This window comes from Rhinolophus hipposideros (assembly GCF_964194185.1).
Source record: "Rhinolophus hipposideros genome assembly, chromosome: 8".
NCBI lineage: Eukaryota > Metazoa > Chordata > Mammalia > Chiroptera > Rhinolophidae > Rhinolophus > Rhinolophus hipposideros.
In genome coordinates, this window is record NC_138054.1 from 30,954,398 (window position 1) to 30,975,153 (window position 20,756).

Genomic DNA, 20,756 nt, shown 5'->3' on the forward strand with positions numbered 1-20,756 from the left:
AGTATATATATATATAATTTTTATAATTTTAGCCACTCTGGTGGGAGTGTAATCATATTATACTGTGGTTTTAATGTGCCTTTTCCCTGATGATTAATGTTATTAAATATCTTTTCATATTGGTCATTTGGATAGCCTCTGTTGTGAAGTGCCTGTTCAAGTCTTTTTGCCCAGTTTTTAGTCAGGTTGTCTTTTTTCTTACTGATTTATAGGAGTTCTTTATATGTTCTGGGTATTGAGTCCTGTATTGGGTATATGTTTTGCAAATACCTTTTTCAACTTTGTGGCTTTCCAACTTTGTTTTCCTCTATGGATAGCAATAGGCCCACCTAATTTTTTGAAAATATCACACTTTTCCTCCACTGAATTGCAGTTATGCTTTTGTTGTGAATGAAGTGACTGCAAATGTTCAGGTCTGTTTCTGTTCTCTCTACTCTGTTCTATTGGTCTATGTGACAATCCTTACCTTAGTATCATACTGTCTTAATTACTGCTACTTTGTTAAGTCTTGATATCTGCTAAACACTCCAGATTTGCTTTTCTTCAGGATAATTTTGGCTCTTTTAGATCCTCATTTCAATATAAAATTTAGTATCAGTAAATTCCACCAAAAAAAACCCACAAAAAACAACCTGCTGGGTTGGATAGGATTTCACTGAATCAGTTTGGGGAGAATTGACATCTTTATAATACTGAGTCTTTCAATCTATGGACAAGGCATATCTTTTCATTTTAAGTTTTATTTAATTGATCTCAACCGTGTTCTATAGTTTTCAGAGTAGAGGTCTTGTACATCTTTCATTAGATTTATTTCTGGGTGTTTTTTTTTGTGTGTGTGCTTTTGTAAATGGTATTTTTTAAAAATTTTATTTTCTAATTGTTTATTGCTGGTATATAGAAATATAATAGATTTTTATTTATTGACCTTATATTTAGTGAGTGTGCCAAATTCACTTATTTCTAGTACATACTTTGTAGATTCTTTTGGATTTTACGTTTATAATAATGTCATTTGTGAGTAATAACATGCTTACTTCTTCCTTTCCAATCTTATGACTTCTATTTTGTTTCCGTTCTTTGTCACACTAGCTCTTACCTCCTGAAAATGTTGAATACATGTGGAGAAACTGATATCTCTTTTTGTTTTCAATACCAGGTGGAAAAACATTCTGTATTTCACTATTAAATATGTTATTATCTAGAGATATTTTGTAGATACCTTTATCAGATTAAGAAAGTCTTTTTCTATTTCTAGTTTTCTAAGAGCTTCCTTCTTTTTAAATCATGAATAGTGTTGAATTTTATCAAATGCTTTTCGTGCATCCATTGAGATTATCATGTGGTTTTTCTTCTTTATTCTGGTATGTGGTGACTTACTTTACTAAATCAAGCTTTCACTCCTAGAATAAATTCTACCTCATCACGGTGTAATATCTTTTTCAATTGGATAATATTTTGTTTAGAATTTTTGTACCTATGTTCATGAGAGAGATTGGTCTTACTTTTCTTTTCTTGTAATGTCCTTGCCAGGTATTATTATCAGATTATCTGGCCTCATAAAATAAGTTGGGAAGTGTTTCCTCTTTTTGTATTTTCTGCAACAGTTTGTTTAAAACTGATATTTTTTCTTCCTTTAATTCTGACTATTGCTTTAACTTCATCATATAAGTTTTAATATGCCATATTTTAATTGTCATTTAGTTCCACATATTTTCTGACTCGATTTTGAGTTCTTTTTTTAACATATGGACTATGAAGAGTGTGTTGCTTAATTTCCAAACATTTGGGGATTCTCTAGTTAATCTATTATTGATTTCTAGTTTAATTCCACTGTGGTCAGAAAACATACTCTGATATTTAAATATTTTGGAATTCATTGAGATTTACTTTTTGCCTCAGCTTATGGTCTGTTTTGGAAAAATGTTCCACGTGCTTATGAAAAAAATGTGTATTCTGTATTTGTTGGGTACAAGTTCATTAATTATGTGATTCAAATCTCTATTCTTCCCATTTCTTGTCTGCTTCTTCTTTCATTTACTGAGGTGTGTTAAAATCGCTACTTATGATTGTGAATTTGTCTATTTCTTTTTCTTTTTTTAGTTCTATCGAATTTTGCTTTATATATTTTGAAGCTATGTTTTTGGTACATGCAAATTTAAGATTGTTATATAATTATCATTACAAAATGTCTTTTCTATCTCTAACAAGACCACTTGTATCAAATCGACTTTTTAGGATATTAACTATGGTATACTGGTATTTTGAAGATTGAGAAATTAAAACAAAACAAATACAGCACAGCTAACAATGCCTGGTACACAGAATTCATTCGGTAAACAAAATCTCTTTACATTTTTCCCTCCCTGCCACTTACCCAAAACTTAGCCTTGGAGGGAGAGATAGGAGAGGAGCCAACAAGATGGAGAAAGCTGGGGATTTACATTAGATGGCATCAAGTAAGAATGACCAAGATGTATGTCAAGGACATTGATGTTTAAAAGTCAATTTTAAGCCATTTGCCATACAGCATCTCAATAAGACTCCTGCTTCTACCGCCAGTTCACTACCTCCTTTAGTAACGGTAATGTGGCCGTGAGGAAACAAGTATTCACACATTATTGATGATAGAAAAATTGGTACAAATGTTTTGGAGGGAAATATTCATCTAAGTTTAAGGGTGTATATCTTTTGACATATACAATTCCACTTCAGGAATATACCCTACAGATACACTCCCACAGGTGCACTAGATTACATATACACGGGACAAACTCACACAGGTACATATAATTATATATACAAGGGTAATACAATTGGCCCCTCAAAGTCTACTTTATAATAGCAAGAAACTGAATTACCCAAATGTCTACTAATAAAGGAATAAATAAATAAGCTTATTCATTTAGTATCTATTTTGTCACATCTTACTTCAACATCTGTAGTTTTTATAATAGCATTATTACTTTTGTAACTGAAGTAAATTTATACACAAAAGTAAAAATATTGGACTAAAGACCATCATTTTGAAATCCTAACATATTAACATAAGAGTGGTAGTCCTGCCTTTTCTTTTAATTTCTAATCTTTTTTGTCTTTTCCATTTCAGTCGCTCCTTCTTTTTTTTATTAAATTAGTTTCAGTTGTACAAAACAATGCAATAGTTAGACATTTCACCCCTCACAAAGTGATACTCCCCCCTCCTCTCAATTTTCACTCTCTTCCTTTTATCTGCTTCAGGCTCTTGCTTCCTTTCCTGTATTGGTATGAAGTAAGATTGTGCTGATTTTAAGAAATGTTTCATTTGGATGTTTGTTCGTTTATATTGCATCTGTTCTACATAGCCCGGGAGGTGGGAAACAATTGCCCACTGGACTGGATAGCTTCCTCCTTCTTGTGCCATTGAAGCCATTTGTCCTCAGAAAGCAGCTTTTTGATAAGACTCAACAGCCTGTAGCTGAGAGGAGTGGAGAATGAAATTGGCCACCCTCTGGGCCACTCCTCACCCATCCCTAGAATCCTCTTGCTGATAAAAGACAGGCATCCTAAGTGCAGGAGGGTTTATGGAGGGAATCATTCCTTTTGACCTTTAGGGACAAACTGTAATTATCTCCATGGATATGAGCATCTGTTTCTGTGTCCTTCAGTGCTTCTTATTCCACCTTCATGTTCTCTATAATCTGTATCCCTTTCATATCTTATTCTTTATTTCTCTTTGTGCCTTATCTGTGCTTTTTCTACTTCCTATGATACATGCACAATAAATCACATTCACATTGCTTCAGAGACCACGACTCATCAGACTTCCCCTGTGCTTCTATTCCCTGTTTCCCTGTATTTTACACTCACAGATTGTAACACAGATCTTAATACATAATGCAGCACCCACCCAACTTTATTTCCATTCCCTTTCTTTATTTTTTCATCAGTTGGGATTTCTACCAGCCTTGTGAATTCAGTTCTCTAATATGGATCATCTTCATTTCATTTAAAATAATTTTTTTCTTCTTTCTTGTCTTCATTTAAATCAGGCTCACTTTTGTGCCCCCCTTTTCCCCTCACGAAGGCCACTTTTTCTTATACTCAAGTATCCGATATGAATGACCCCTTTTTCTTCCTCCCTATAAAGCAAGGTTTCTCAGTCTTGGTACTATTGACATTTTGGGCTGAGTAATTCTTTGTTGGGGCTGTCCTGTGTATTGTAGGATGTTTATCAGCATCTTTAGCCTCTACCCACTAGATAACCACCCCTAGCTGTGATAATCAAAAATATCTGCAGACATTGCCAAATGTCCCCTTAGGAGGTAGTCACTCCTGGCTGAGAATCATTGCTATAAAACTTGTTAACGGGTAAGGATACAATAAATTTGTTCATATAAAGTTTCTCCTGGGATGAAATTTATATACAATAAAATGTACACAGATAAATTAATTTTGACAAATGTATCACCCATGTAACCACCATCCCAATCAATCCATAGAACATTTTCATTGTTTCTTTGTGCCCTTCCAGTCAATGTTCACATTTTTGCCTTGAGATAACCATTGTTATGATTTTTATGTCCAGAGATTAGTAGTGTTCTTGAACTTCTTATAAATGGAGTCGTACAGTATGTGCTCTTTTGAGTCTGACTTCTTTAACTTAACATAATGCTTTTGAGATTCATGTATGTTGTTGCATATATCAGTTGTTTGTTCCTTTTTGTTACTGAGTGGTATTCCATTGTGAATTCATCTAAACAGCAACATTTATTTTATCCATTCTATAAATAAAAACATGGTTGTTTCCAGTTTAGGACTATTATGAATAAAGTAGCCATAAAAATTCCTAAGCAAGGCTTTTGGTGGACATATCTTTTCATCTCTGTTAAGTGGAATGCTGGGTCAAGGGTTAGACATATGCATAACTTTTAAGAAATTGCCAAGCAGTATTCCAAAGTGGTTGCACGCTCACCAGTGTAGCACAGTTCCAGATGTTCCAGATTCTTGCTCTCATTTCTTACTGTGGCTTCATAATTTAGCTGTTCTTGTGGGAATAAAGCAACATTTCATAATAGTTATCATTTTCCGTTTGTTGACAACTGATGGTGTTGCTAGCCTTCATATATGTTTATTGACCATTTGTATCAAGTGTCTGTTCAAGTCTTTTGCCCATTTTTATTGGGTTTTTTGTTTTTTTATTACTGATTTATAATGTTTTTATATATTCTAGATATGACTTCTTTGTCAGATATATGTGTTGTGAATATTTTCTTCCACTCTGTAGCTTGCCTTTTTTTGTTATTAATGGTGGCCTTTGATGAGCACAAATATTTAGTTTTAATGCAATCCAACTTAGTTTTTTCTTTTATGTTCCTTTATGTTTCTTTGATGTTTCCTCTGTTCTAAGAAATGTTTCTACACTGTAGCTGTGAAGATATTATCTTATATTTTTTAGAAATTTATATCTTAATGTACATAGGAGGTGTCAAAAATGTATTATATACACATTTTAAGAAAGGAAGAAACTAGTAAAATTGTAATAATCTATACCGATAACAAAAGATGAATACAAGTCACGTTTGACTTCTGCAATTACAAGAGGTACTCAAAGTGGTTACCATCAGCGTCCAGACACTTCTGATTACGGCAAACTACTGCTTGAGCAACGTTGACCAAAGTGTCCACTTGTATACATTTTTTGGCACCTCTGGTATTTGTATGTATGATCCATCATGAAATCATATTTTATTAAGGTAGCAGTAAAATTGTTTTTCCAAATATGTCTAGTTGTTCCAATATCATTTATTGAAAAGAACCCCTTTGCCCATTGAATTGCCTTCCCCCATTGACTTGCACATGGCTTTGTAGAAAATCGTTTGACCATATGTGTGTAGATCTATTTCTGGGTTCCATATTCTGGCCTAGCACATGATATATTTTGGTAAATGTTACCTAAGTACTTAAAAAGAATGTATATTCTGCAGTAGTTGATTGTAGTATTTTATAATGTCAAGGTGAAATTGGTTAATACTGTTAAAATAGTCTCCGTTCTTCAATACTGGAGGTATCACACTCCCTGATTTTTCCTTGTACTACAGGGCTACAATAATCAAAACAGCTTGGTATTGGCGGAAAAACAGACACATAGACCAATGGAATAGAATTGAGAACCCAGAAATAAAACCACATAAATATGGACAGATAATTTTTGACAAAGAAGCTAAAAACATTCAATGGACGAAAGACAGCCTCTTCAATAAATGGTGCTGGCAGAATTGGATAGCTACGTGCAAAAGAATGAAACTGGACTGCTATCTGTCACCATGTACCAAAATTAATTCAAAATGGATCAAAGACTTAAGCATAAGACCTGACACAATAAACTGCATTGAAGAAAACATAGGTACTAAACTTATGGACCTTGGGTTCAAAGAGCATTTTATGAATTTGACTCCAAAGGCAATGGAAGTAAAAACTAAAATAAACAAATGGGATTATATGAAACTGAAAAGCTTCTGCACAGCAAAAGAAACTATTGACAAAATAATGAGGCAACCAACTGAATGGGAGAAGATTTTCGCAAACAGTTCCTCTGATAAGGGGCTAATATCCAAAATATACAAGGAACTCATGAAACTCAACAACAAAAAAACAAACAACCCAATTGAAAAATGGACAGAGGACCTGAAGAGACATTTCTCCAAAGAGGATATACAAATGGCAAATAGACATATGAAAAAATGCTCAACATCGCTAATCATCAGAGAAATGCAAATGAAAACCACAATGAGATATCACCTCACCCCAGTCAGAATGGCTTTCATCAACAAAACAAATAGTAACAAGTGTTGGAGAGGCTGTGGAGAAAAAGGAACTCTCATACACTGTTGGTGGGAATGCAGACTGGTGCAGCCGCTATGGAAGGCAGTGTGGAGGTTCCTCAAGAAATTACGAATAGAATTACCATATGACCCAGCAATCGCTCTCCTGGGTATCTACCCCAAAAATATAAAAGCATTTCTCTATAGAGACACGTGTACTCCAATGTTCATTGCAGCTTTGTTTACGGTGGCCAAGACATGGAAACAACCAAAATGTCCTTCGATAGATGAATGGATAAAGAAGTTGTGGTATATATACACAATGGGATACTATTCGGCATTAAGGAAAGATGATATAGGAACATTTGTGACAACATGGATGGATCTCGAGAGAATAATGCTAAGTGAAACAAGTCAGACAGAAAAAGCAGAGAACCCTATGATTTCACTGATATGTGGTATATAGACCAAAAAGAACAAGACAAACAAATGAGAAACAAAAACTCATAGACACAGACAATAATTTAGTGGTTACCAGAGGGTAAGGGGGTGGGGGGTGGGTGATGAGGGTAAAGGGGATCAAATATATGGTGATGGAAGGAGAACTGACTCTGGGTGGTGAACACACAATGGGATTTATAGACGATGTAATACAGAATTGTACACCTGAAATCTATGTAAATTTACTAACAATTGTCACCCCAATAAAATTAATTAAAAAAAAAATAGTCTCCGTTCTTACTGAGTTTTTCTGTCTAGATGTTCTACAGTTATTTACAGTGGGAGATTTAAATCTCTAAGTTTGATTGTTGATTTGTCAATTTCTGGCATTTTTTAAAATTTCTGTTATTTTGAAGCTCTATTAATAGGTACATGCACACTTAGGATTGTTGTATCCTGTTATTTTTTTATCATTAAGGAATGACCCTCTTTTTCTCTCCTGTCTCAGGTCTATTTTGTCTTATCGTAATGTACTAACACCAACATCCTTATGCTTAGTGTTTGCATGGTTTACCATTTCCCTTTTTCCACTTTTAACTTCTATGTGTTTATATTTAAAATGTATCTGTTGTAAATTCCATATAGCTGAGTGTTGCTTTGGATGGAGATCCATGGATGGAGATCCATCCATGTTGTCACAAATGTTCCTATATCATCTTTCCTTAATGCCGAATAGTATTCCATTGTGTATATATACCACAATTTCTTTATCCATTCATCTATCGAAGAACATTTTAGTTGTTTCCATGTCTTGGCCATTGTAAATAAAACTGCAATGCTGCAATGGAAGGTAGTGTGGAGATTCCTCAAAAAATTACGAATAGAATTACCATATGACCCAGCAATCCCTTTCCTGAGTATCTACCCAAAAAATCTGAGAACATTTATCTATAAAGACATGAATGTTTCTTTTTTACCAAGTCTGAATATCTCCACTTTTTAGTTGAAGTGTTTAGTCCATTTATATTTAACATAATTATTAGCTAGCTTTAATCTATTATCTTGCTATTTGATTTCTGTTATTCCCCTCTATTCTTTGTTCCTTTATTCTTTATTGCTCTTTACCTGTCTCTTTTGTGTTAATTAGGTAGTTTGGGGGTAGATAAATGTTTATCACATTTATTAGCTTCTCAGATATGCTTCTTTATTATTGAATGCCAAAAGGGTCACAATACAGACCTTTAATTTCTCTTAGTCTACCTTGAATTAATATTATAGCACTTTATATATAATGTAAGTAACTTTCAACAGTATAATTCCATTTGTCACATTTCTCTCCATTCTGTTTTTATTGCCATATCTTCTTTATGTTATTAATACCATAATATATTGTTTTTATTTTTGCTTTAAATAATTAATTGTCTTTTAAGAGAACTGAGTAAAGAAAACCAACAATTTATTATATTTACCTACCTATTTACCATTTCCAATGATCTTCCTTCCATACTGTAGATCTGTATTTCCACCAGACATCATTTCTTTCAGCTTAAAGAAATTCCTTTGTTATTTCTTGCTAATGAAAATTATTTCAGATATTATTTATCTGCCTTCATTTTAGAAGATATTTTTGCTCAATATAGAATTCTGTGTTGACATAATTTTCTTTTAGTACTCTAAGATGTGATTTTTGTTGTTTTCTGGTCTCAATTGTTTTTGATGAGTAGTCAGTCATCATTCCTATGATATACGTAGGTGTTATTTTCTTTATATGGATCCTATTTTAGGTTAACTGAGTATTTTAGACCTGTAGGTTGATCATTTAAATCAGTTTTCATCCAGTAACTTTTGAATATTTTTATGCCCAATTCTTTATTCTTCTACTTCTGGGATTCACTTACATGTACACTAGACAGCTTGATAATGTCCCACGGGTGATTTTGGCTTTTCCATTTTTTAAAAATGAAATGCTTCAGTTTGGATGCTTTCTATTTTCCTGTCTTCAAGTTAGCTGATCTTTTCTTCTATAGTACCAGTCTGTTGTGACTCCATTACAAGTTTTTTTCATATATTGTATTTTTGAATTTTAATATTTTCATTTGCTTCTTTTTAAAGAATTTTCACATCTTTCCTTAATTTCCTCTTCTATTCATCACTTATACTTATCGTTTTCTATAATATCTTTATCATATTTATAATAGTATTATAAACTCATTGTCTGCTAATTTCAAATCTGGATAATTTTTGGATCTTCTATTGAGAAATTTTTATTCTTATTAATTATAGGACACATTTCCTGCTTGTTGGCATGTCTATTAATTTTTTATTATATAGTGGATGATATGTTATAGAGACTGTTATTATGTTATATTCCTCTAAGTTACATTACAGCAGTAGTTAAATTACTGGTGAATCATCTTGATTCTGTGGAACTGTGGTTTTAGGCTTTGTTAGAGCAGATGTATTTCAGTTTTGCCCTTGGTTTTAGCATGTAACTCGGTCTGGGGACATGGTCCTTACCCCTAATGTGGCCCTCCTGGAGTTTTAATGGAAACATAAGGTGCTTACAAGCTCTCTAACTTGGATCGGTTGAAACCTTAAACTTTTTCTCCTCAGAACTGGGCAGTTGCTGAAATCTCAATTCAGCAATTTTAGCCTCCAATCTATTGTTTTCCATTAGATTTCTTTGCGATTTAGGGCTTACCCAAGGATTGAGAGGATACAGATTGAGAAGATACAGTTTCCCTCTTGGCAGTTGCTTCCTTTCTGGGATTTCCTCCCTCAATTTCCAAGTGCTTTGGCACCCCAGAACTCTTGTCAATGCAGTAAGACTGCTGTATTCTGTTTTGAGCTCTAACCAGATGCTCTAAGCAAACTGGGAATGCCTTTAGGGGGGAAACTGATTAAATTTGGATCTCCCTTTTTTTCAAAAGTCATATCTCCTCCAGTTTCTTGTACCTGCTTTTGTTGTTCAGTGCCTTCAAAGAGTGTGTTTTACATTTTTTCCAAGAATTATAACTGTTATCAGCAAAAGGATTAGTTTGATTTATGAGTAAGTCTGCCATTAGTGCAATTGGATTTGTCACATTAAGTTTTAAATGAATGATATATTCAGGAATCAACTCTTCTAAGAAAAATTACATTATAGCAGAAAGCAAAGTCAAAAGCAAATAAAATAATTTTTTGGTAGACTTTCTGGTACTAACATGCAGGTGGAAATGTACTTTTGGAGCGTCAACAGGGCATATATAAACAGCAGTCTGCTCAGTGTATAGACTATATCAACTTACCCCCTAAAAATCTCCTATCTTCCTCCCATTGAAATTAACCTTCTTTTTCTCTAAACCAATATCTTCCCACATTTACCATATAATTCTTCTGCTGTCTGATGCTTCACTTCCTCACAACTAAATATTGTTTACCCAATGCATTTGATGAGATCACCCTTTCTACTGTTCTTTGATATATTTCAATTTGTCATGTTAGTGTTCTCTATCTTAGTTTGCCTCATCCAGTTCACTAATTCTTAGACATAAGTCCATTTTGTCAATCCTGCACTGACAAGATGGTGGGGGAAACCCAGTTCCTTAAAGCTAGTTCTATTCTCCTGCTAATTGATCTTGAAAGAGTTAAATAGTTCTAGAAATATTTCTAGGCATAATCCCTGGCATCTTCCTGCACCTTCTTAGGCAGACGTGAAGGAGCAGTATGAGAACCTGGCTGTACTCCTATGTAGTAGCTCTGTCATTAACCAACACAGTTCTTTGGACTCAGGACTCCATTTCCTATTTGTACAATGAGGAGAACATTTGAGAACTTAAAACCTACAAAACCCCATTTCACTAATTTACAAGCCTATTGAAACTACAAGAAGAAAACCCCAGGTTAGCAGGTGTAATGGCTTTAGAGGGAGGAGCGACTGCTTGGCAAGTGGGTATTTGAAACCCCCATCTATGAAAATTTAGGCACTATAGGACTTGGAAGGTAATAAGCCATACCTGAGCTGTAGTATGAACTGCAAGGAGGCAGCCTTGGTAGAGAGATTTCCTGGTTGTTTTTCTCGGCAGTATTTCTCTGAGTCTAGTACTCAAGGCTTCACACTGTCTCTCTTTTTCTTATTGTCCCAATTCCTCACAACTGCCTCCTCACCTCCCAAAAACTTAATCTAATTTTCACTCTTAATCAATTCTGATTGTAAAGTGGATCTATTCCACATTATTGTTTGTATTTACCCAATAAAGTTTTAAGTTCATCAGTATACAAAGCAAATGATTCTATTGCTCAATAACCTTTTTTTTTAAGTAAGAGAAAAAGATTAGATGAAAGATGATTTTTATTTCCTTGTGACCTATGCTTACCCACCCCTGTAGATAAATAATCCTTGATTGAGAAAGGATTCCTAGAGTTTTATTTAAACAAAACCAGAATCAATTAATCATTTCCCAAAGTCAGTCTCTACCCCATGACCTCTTCTTTGGTTGAAATTGAATGAAACTATATAGCCTATATATGTATGATTAATAAAATAAGTTTAGAGCTATGTCTCTCATTCTTACGGACTTATGAGAGCTATAATCATTTTTACTGAATAACACCCAAGACAATAACTTGGAAAACTGCTTTGATGAAAGTAGAAACTTATAAACAATAAATTCAATAGACCTCTGTTACAAAACTCGTGTGAGGGAACAAGGATAATACTTGCGTTTTAAGGTTAACTTTTACAGTGAACAAAGATCTCTGAGTATTAGCAATGGGCTTTGATCTGTAGTATCCTTAACAAAACAGCTAAAGAATTTTAAATAGGGGCTTCATATATAAAATGCAGCTTGATCTTTAGTCATAAACAAGTGTTCTGTTCTGAACAGACAAGGAGAATGAAAACTTAATCAAAGTAACTGAACAATTGTTTCATATGGACAGTTATACTATCGTGTTTTCCTAAAAATAAGACCTAGCTGAACAATCAGTTCTAATGTATCTTTTGGAGCAAAAATTAATATAAGACCCTGTCTTATTTTACTGTAATACAAGACCGGGTGTTATATAACATACATAACATAACATAACATAACATAACATAACATAACATAACATAACATAACATAACATAACACCAGGTCTTATATAACATAATATGATATAAGACCGGGTCTTATATTAATTTTTGCTCCACAAGGCACATTAGAGCTGAATGTCCGGCTAGGTCTTATTTTGGGGGACACACGGTATATCATTGAGACATAACCTCCTTTTCTCCCCTTGGGACTATTTTTGCCCTGCATTAAACAAACTTTTCTTGACTCTTTGATTCAACTTTGACCTCATTTTTTTTGCCTTTAAAGACATTACTCTGGAGAATAATTTTTATTATTTTGTCCATAGCCTGAGCTTAAAGGTTTCCTACTTTCCCCCCAAAATGAGTGTTACAAAAGAATTTTTGTCTTTTTACCATGTAAAAATCTGATTTGTATTATGCAAAAATTCAAAGCATTTTTAACAGTTTTGATGTTAATTTGTGTTTATTGGTATGTTTTTGTAAAGTGCAAAGGGTGTGGGTATTGTATCTAAGGAGCAAGGTACTCTCTGCATTTATTCATAGTAATTTTGTTCCATTCTGTTTTTTGTCTTCTCTTTTTCCTGTTTAAAATACAGTGTGTCACAACTATAATGAGGGAAATGATTCCCATCAAACCCATTGCTGTTAAAACTCCTTTCAATATAACATAATCTCTGGCAAATACAGGAGCAGAATTATGGGGAATCAACAGCGATGCCTGGGCAATGTTAGATACTGCAGACTTTAAGGAGTTCTTATCCATGGCTCGTATTGCCACGTAAATTCTATGGCTTTCTTGTGTCTCTCCATCAGGTTGATGTTCATGTCCATTTATGAAAAGCTTTGGTGAGAATGTAAATGTCTCCTTGGTGCCAGCTTGTTGAGGATTTAGCTTTGATGTATTCACTAAAATGGCATTGTTAAAGTCATTTTGAATATTCTGTAGACTTTTACTTATTCTGATTTCATAGCTGTTAGCTGAAATTAAAAAAATATATATAAATGGGAAGGTTAAGTCACTTTGAGTAAGTTTTCTAATTTATTATAAATGACTAATAAGAATAGCAACAAAAAATGTCTAGGAATAAACCTAACAAGAAATATGCACATGAACAAAACTTTAATAACACTGTGTAAGAACTCATATTAAAACCTAAGCAAAAAAGAAAGACTTTATGTTTTTTTGAAGAATAAAATTCAGCATAATAAAGCTATCTCCCACTTATTTTGTTAATTTTATATGATTCTATTAAAAGTACCTCTAATTTCTATTTTAACAAGCTTATTGTAAAGTTTAAATGGTAAATAAATAATTAATATTGGCCATATAAAATCTACAAGATAGCATTGTAGACAAACTCTATTAGATATAAAAACACTCTAATGCTTTAATAACTAAAAACCAGTAGTACTAGTACATGAATAGACATGTCAAAAATAGGCAAAAATTGATTTAGGAATTTAGTATGTAATAGAGATAGAATTCAAATTAATGGAGGAAAACACAAATTTCTTGATAATGGTGTTTTAACATTTAGGTTAAAATGTTGTGGGGGATCAAATATATGGTGATGGAAGGAGAACTGACTCTGGGTGGTGAACACACAATGGGATTTATTGATGATGTAATACGGAATTGTACACCTGAAATTATGTAATTTCATTAACAATTGTCACCTCAATAAATAAATTTAAAAAAAAATGTTGTGAAAAAATAGGATCCATACTACAAAATTACTTTTTCAGGATAAACTCCGAAGTGGTCGAAAAGTTTAATGTAAAAAATAAAAATATTAAGTATTTAGTAGGAGACAATGAATAAATTCCAGTATAATCTCAAAATGGGAAAGGTTCTTCTAATTAAGACTCAAAATTCAGAAGCCATAACATAAAATTGATAAATTTATAAAACTTCTACATGGGAACAAAACCTTGTCAGCAAAATATAAACATAAATGTTAAGTGGCAAAAATATTTGTAACTTGTATCAAAGCAAAGTTTAGTTCTGGTAATAACTGAGTGACTTCTATTGAACTAACTTTCCAGCAGATAACATGTATAAACTCTGAAGAAAGAAAGAACGAAGGAAGGAAGTAAAGAAGGAAGGAAGGAAGGGAGGGAGGGAAGGAGGAGGGAGGGAGGGAGGGAAGGAGGGAGGGAGGGAGGGAGGGAGGGAGGGAGGAAAGAAAGAAAGAAAGAAAGAAAGAAAGAAAGAAAGAAAGAAAGAAAGAAAGAAAGAAAGAAAGAAAGAAAGAAAGACAAAACAAAACAAAAAAACTATTGAAGTACTGGACTCAAATAAAAAATAGACAGAAACCAGAGGAGATACAACACTTACAAGAAGGGAACCAGACTGGGAACCAGATATTTATATAGCTTTTCTTCTGAGGTCACGTACCACTCCAGTACACATAGCTGGCACTGATACAAAAACCTACTATCTTATTGATCTGAAAAATAAGAGAACTTCTGATTTCTGTGGGTTTCCCAGAGTGGTTGAAAATGGAAGGAGCCACTGAGAGACAGGCCCAAAATATGTGTATTAACTTCTCTCAAATCATTTGAAGACCTCTGAGTTATGCATGTTTGGGTGAAACATTGGGCTCAAGGGAAAAACAACAGCTACATGGATAAAAACTGAACAGTTTTATGCTAATGCCCTCCACAAGGGAGAGATAGATTTTGGAGTATGAATCTTGCCGAGAGGAGGTTGATAAATACCTTAAGATGTCCATTGAAACACTAGAAAATCCACATCTTAGGAAAAAAGATTGTGTCCCAAAATTAAGGGAGATTCCCTAGAATTAAGAGCAAAACTGAAATAGACAAACCCTAGCCAAAAGTAAAATCCAGCCTCCTCAAATTCAAGGTGATCTAAGGTATCTATTAGAAAAATTTTAAAACTCTTCAAGGAACTATAATAGATTCTATAATTTGCTACCATATGTCCAATATGTAATAGAAAAAATCACTAGCCATGTAAAGAAACAGAAAGTGTGATGTATGGTCATGAAAAATATCAACAAATATAACAGTCACAAATGACTGAGATTTTTAATTAAAAGACAAGGACTTTAAACAACCATGATGGATGTGTTATAGGTCTACAGGAAAAGTTGAATATAGTGAATGAAGAGATGGAACATTTGAGGAGAGGTGTGGAAACTTTTAAAAAGAAGAAATGGAAATCCTAGAATTGAAAAAAAAAAAGAAACTATAATGAAAAATTAATTTGAGAGGATTAAGAGCAGATTGGATACAACAGAAGAAAGACTCAGTAAACTTTATGACAGTTTTATGAAAATCATCTAAACTGAGGCACTCAGAAAAAAATAAAAATAATCTCAATGATTTTTGAGATCCACTGACATATCCATTTAATGTGTGTATAATATAATATAATATGATATATGATGTAATATTCACGAAGGAAACACATTTCAAGGATGATATTTGGAACTATGGCCGTGTACGAACACTATGGAGATGTCAGAGGAAGCAGTGCAAAAGTGAGGCTGTTACTCAGGTCGGGAAGATCGCCAGAGCAGGGAAGAAGGCCTAAGAGTGGTGCTTTTTGTGGCCTGGTCCCATTCCCAAGGCTCTGCCCCCACCCTGTCCTCTCTTCTGCCCCCACCCACACTGGCCTCTATATCCTTTGAATACCTGTGGCTCCCAAAGACTGAATCATAAAACTGATACTGTGTTCTATGTAAAATGGCTTTTTGACCATGTTGTGCCTTTTTTCTCACAATACAGGATTGTGTGTTCTTGGAGTGCAATGACCATCTTAAATTACATTTGTGTAATGTTTAGTACTGTGCTGGGCACATCGTTGACGAGTAAATACTATATTTTCACTTTAGTTTCTGGAGAAAACACAAAGGAAATTCACTTTATAGCAGACATACAGATCAAGCTTGGTACTCAGTTTTAGCAATTATTTTACCCCAGACTTTTAATGAAAGCCCAAGGAAGTCATCCGTTTACATAATGCCTAGTCTATGTACATGTGACTCTTGAAGGATGCGGGGCTTGGGGGCACTGACCCGGCATAGGAGAAAATCCACGCATCACTGGTGATTCCCTCCAAACTTAACTATAGTTGGCCCTTCACAGCCACGGTTTCAACCAACCACAGATGGAAAACAACATTTGCAATCAGCAGTTGGGAATCTGAAGTTGGGACACCTCGAATAGGAATGTGAAAATACTGTTTTTGATCTATGGTTGGTTGAATCTGGGATGCAGAATGCGGATATGAAGGGCCAACTATGTTTATTGAAAAAAATCTGTGTGTAAGTGGATCACACAGTTCAAACCTGTCTTGCTCAAGGGTTAACTTTATGTTCCCAAACATCACGGTGATCTGGTAATGTTTCCTTTATCCCATGTAATTGCTCATCTTTTCTAGGATATTGTATGTGGTGAAGAGTTAGTACCTGAATGTATACTGATATGTGTATGCATGGGTGCAATGTTCATTTATTGCTAACAAGGATTTTATGAATATTTTTAATAATTGTAAATGTAGAGACATGCCCCCATTGTTTTTAACTCTGGCCATTGAGGTGAAGATAACACCTTCCTAGACAACAATTTGTGGGGGGGAAAGAGGCCATGAAAGCACACGTTTATGAGTTAAACAGGTACCTTCTTGTTAGTTGGTCTACTCATGGCTAGCTGGCCAATTTTACCATTGCTGAGCCATCAAATCAGTTATGGGTGAGTAATCTCAGCAAATTAAAACACATCCACCATTCCCCCCATTTTTCTTTTGTGGTCTGAGGTTTTAACATTATAACAAGCTTGATCTGCTTCAATCATCCTGCTCATCAGGTCTCTCTGTTACAGGGAAGGTCTCTCTATTCCTTTCTAATGTCTTTTATGATATCAGTTCTGTACTAAACCTGTTTGGTTATATTTATTCTTTTCGAGCCATTAAAAACCACTAATTCCACATGTTTGCTTTGTTTCTACTAGTTGTAGTAGAAACTATTCTGTAGTTGAAACTATATGTTCGTGTAGTTGAAACTATTGGGACTCTTGAAAAAAATGCTTTCTGGTAGTAATGGGAGTCTGAGCTTCTGTTTGTCTCTTTAATACACTGCTATGCTTCTGAGGCAGTGAGGAAAAAGGGAAAGTACTAGATTTCAGGCACAACCCTTACCTTCAAATAGAGATGGGAGTGTTTGTGGCTCCTTACTCCAAACAGGAAGCTAGAAAAGTCTCTGGAGATGCAAACCAGTAGCTCAGAAACTTACTAGGGACACTTTCTCTTCCCTTTCTGATTTTATATGTGTCATCTTATTTCTTCTACACAGGATCTTATGAAGTACATGGTTTTTGTCCTGTTTTTCATGTAGGAAAACTGAGGCCAGTGGAATTTAAGCAATCTGCCAAAGATCAAACAGCTGAACTTAAAGCTAGAGTGGGAATGATTATTTTCCTGATGTTTAAGTCACAGCTGTTTCCATTATACAAAGGACATATCCATCCCAGTTTTAATTGTTTCACGTCTACAACCTTTAAATTAGGAGAATTCTTAATTTGGAATGTAAAGTATTTCACTTCTCTGGCAAGAAGAGAGATTTTGATAAAGGAATTGGAGGACAAAGCTTCAAAATTGAGTATTTCTTGGCAGCACAGAACTGTTTGTAACGGAGATCCCTTCCAACAATATAGAGAACAAAGAGAGAATTGTGAGCCAAAGAAAGATGCCCCATGTTGGAAAGAAGCAAGACTGGTAAAGGCCCAACCTGGTCTCTATATTGATGGATATTGAAAAAAATCAACTCTCGATAGAGAAGGTTGTTTCCTATAGGATTCTCAATCAGAGGCATCAGGAAATAAAACGTTTAATATGTAATCAATGATAACCATGTGTTGGTGATGGCAAAGATGTCGGAAAGGTTGTTGTTTGAGAAGAGTTATTCTATTGAATAGATATGGGGATCAAGATAGAAGGTAGAGGGAAGCCTGAAGCTGGAAGGTTAGGGAGAAACTTCATCAATGTTCACCCAAGCAAGGGTAAGAAAGCCCCGAATAAGGAAACTGGTCCCTGCCTCCCTGACAAAAATGATGGCCAGAAATGGGAGAGGAAAATGAGCCAAGTTTTACATGACTTATGAAAATTATTTCCTTAAACTTGAATTATAAATATGAATAAATAAATATTCACTATCCAATCTTCAGAAAACGAATCACCTCCAATATTTGGAAGTCCATGCTCTGTAATGCAGAGTTCATTTCTATTGGTAAGATCACCATTACATGTGGTATTTATGTTGCCAATCAAGATTTCTGTTTGACTAATGCTGGTCAGTTTACCAGGGCCTCTTCAACGCTGGGGGAGCTGAGATGCTCTCATTCATAGACTCCATGATATAAAGTCTTATCAGCAACTCAAAGCTTTTCATGACAACCTTGTGAAGCTTTGTTAGCTCTAAATTGCAAAGCTATTTTTATTCAATGAACCCCTTGGATAGTTATTAGAAATGCTACCTTGTAGAAAAATAGGTAATGAAACCAAGAAACCTACCCCGGCCCTGGTCAAAGTCTTCTCCAGGTGCTGTCCAAGATAAAGTCAGCTCCTCTTCCACTTTTACAGCTTCCAGGTCAATAATTTTGGATGGTGGAAACACATCAGGATGGGGGCCAGCTGGAACTCCCAGCACGGAAAAAGAACCTCCTGAGATTATTCGGCTAAAGCCCCACTTTTGCTCCTCCTCATTCCTGCCCATTGACTTTCTGGGAGCATTCATCTGAATGTTACCTGGGACACCAAAGAAAAGAATAGCCAAAACAACAAATTACAATTTCCTGAATAGCTTGTTTTTTAACAGATTATTGAGAGATATATTAAAACCTATTTTTCTTTACTACATCTTAAGAATAACAGTTTATTGATTCAACAATTCATTCATTCATCCATCCATTCATTCATTCAATAAGTATTTTGGAGGCATGTGCTGTGCCAGTAATCACGGACAAAGCAGTACACCTCATAGAATTTACAAGTTGTGATAAACATAAGGAAAAAAGGCAGGAAGCTATGAAAGAAAATAACATAGGTACATAATTTAGGGTGTTATCATGGAGGTTATATTTAACAGGTTCCTAAACTTTGAGTAGGAATCAGCTCGGTAAAGAGTAGTGGTAAGATTATCCCAGGCAGAGGGAAGAGGTTGTATGAAAACACTGAGGTGCAGAAGAGCTTTGCAAGTTAGTAAAACTTAATTAGAGCAAGGAGAGTAGTTTGAGATAAGACAGGAGAAAAGTTCATGCAGGACCTCGTGGGCCATTGTAGTGGTATCAGAATTTAATCTTCCATTCTTTGGGGAAGGAGGGCAGTGATGTGATCACATTTGCTCTCTAACAGGCCACTCTGGCTGCTCTCAGTGGAGAATGGATTCAAACCTCAAGACGAGGCCACTGAGACAGCCGTTGCAACTCTCCAGTTGAGAAAAGATGGGAGCTTGGGCTGGGTGATAGCGGTTGGAGAGGAGGCAAGAATTAGGCAGTTTGAGATGTATTTTGGAGATTAAATCAGCAAATGCTGGTGGTGGATTTGAATATGGACTAGCACAGGAGAGAAAATTGATGAACAACAACAACAACAAAATAGCTCCCAGCTTTTTAAAATAAGCAACTTGGGAGGAGAAGCAGACTAAAGTGGAAGATACTAAAAACATAAGTTACGAGGTTTGTGATTTGTATAAAACATCTACTTGAAGATATCAAGGAGATAGTTAGGTATTGATTTAATCTCAAAAGTGGGTTTTACCTGGATTTAATAATTTCAAAGTTATACATTTGAAAGTGATAGACATACAGATATATTAAGGTCATAGATTAATGAGATTGCCTAATGAGAATTTCAACTATAATGATAAATTACATTTATTGATTGCCTGGCTCACTATGTGCCAGGCACTTTTCTAAATATCTTATGTGTATTAGCTGTTTAATTTTCCCAGCAGTGCTTTGAACAAGGTACAATTATTACCCCTATTCTTACAGATGAGGAAACTGAAGTACCCAAGAAACTAAGTAACTTTCTCAAAATCACACAGCTGGTAAATGGAGGAACTAGATTTCCCATCCAGGCAGTGTGGCTCCAAATAGTAGAGTGAGAAGGTTAGGAATAAAGTCTGAGAATTGGCAACAACAGATAAAGAGGAGCTGGAAAAAGAAACTGACAACAAAGTTTCAGAGCATCAGAGGTAATCAGGAGAGTGTGATATGGAAACCAGGAAATTACAAAGGACAAATCAATCTGCTGTGTCAGATACTGCTAAGGTAAAATGAGGACTGAAATGTGTCCTTTGGCTTTTATCTCAGGGAGGTCACTGGTGACTACGGCCAAGGCTATTCCGTGGAGTGATTTGGATGGAAGTCAGATTGGATGATTTGGATGAAAGAGTGATTCGGATGGAAGTGAGGTTGCAGTAAGTAAGAAA

At 34.8% G+C, this 20,756-nt stretch overlaps 1 protein-coding gene across 1 annotated transcript in view; it reads right to left on the reverse strand.

Moving 5' to 3' along the window:
* Positions 1 to 12,834: 12,834 nt before the first annotated feature.
* Positions 12,835 to 20,756, reverse strand: part of CLCA2 (chloride channel accessory 2) — a gene marked incomplete at both ends in the record, with an annotated part of 39,563 nt that continues 31,641 nt past the window's right edge. The window contains 3 exon segments of the mRNA XM_081056174.1: positions 12,835 to 12,871; positions 12,873 to 13,275; positions 18,836 to 19,069. Coding sequence (XP_080912300.1) covers positions 12,835 to 12,871; positions 12,873 to 13,275; positions 18,836 to 19,069 — 674 coding nt within the window.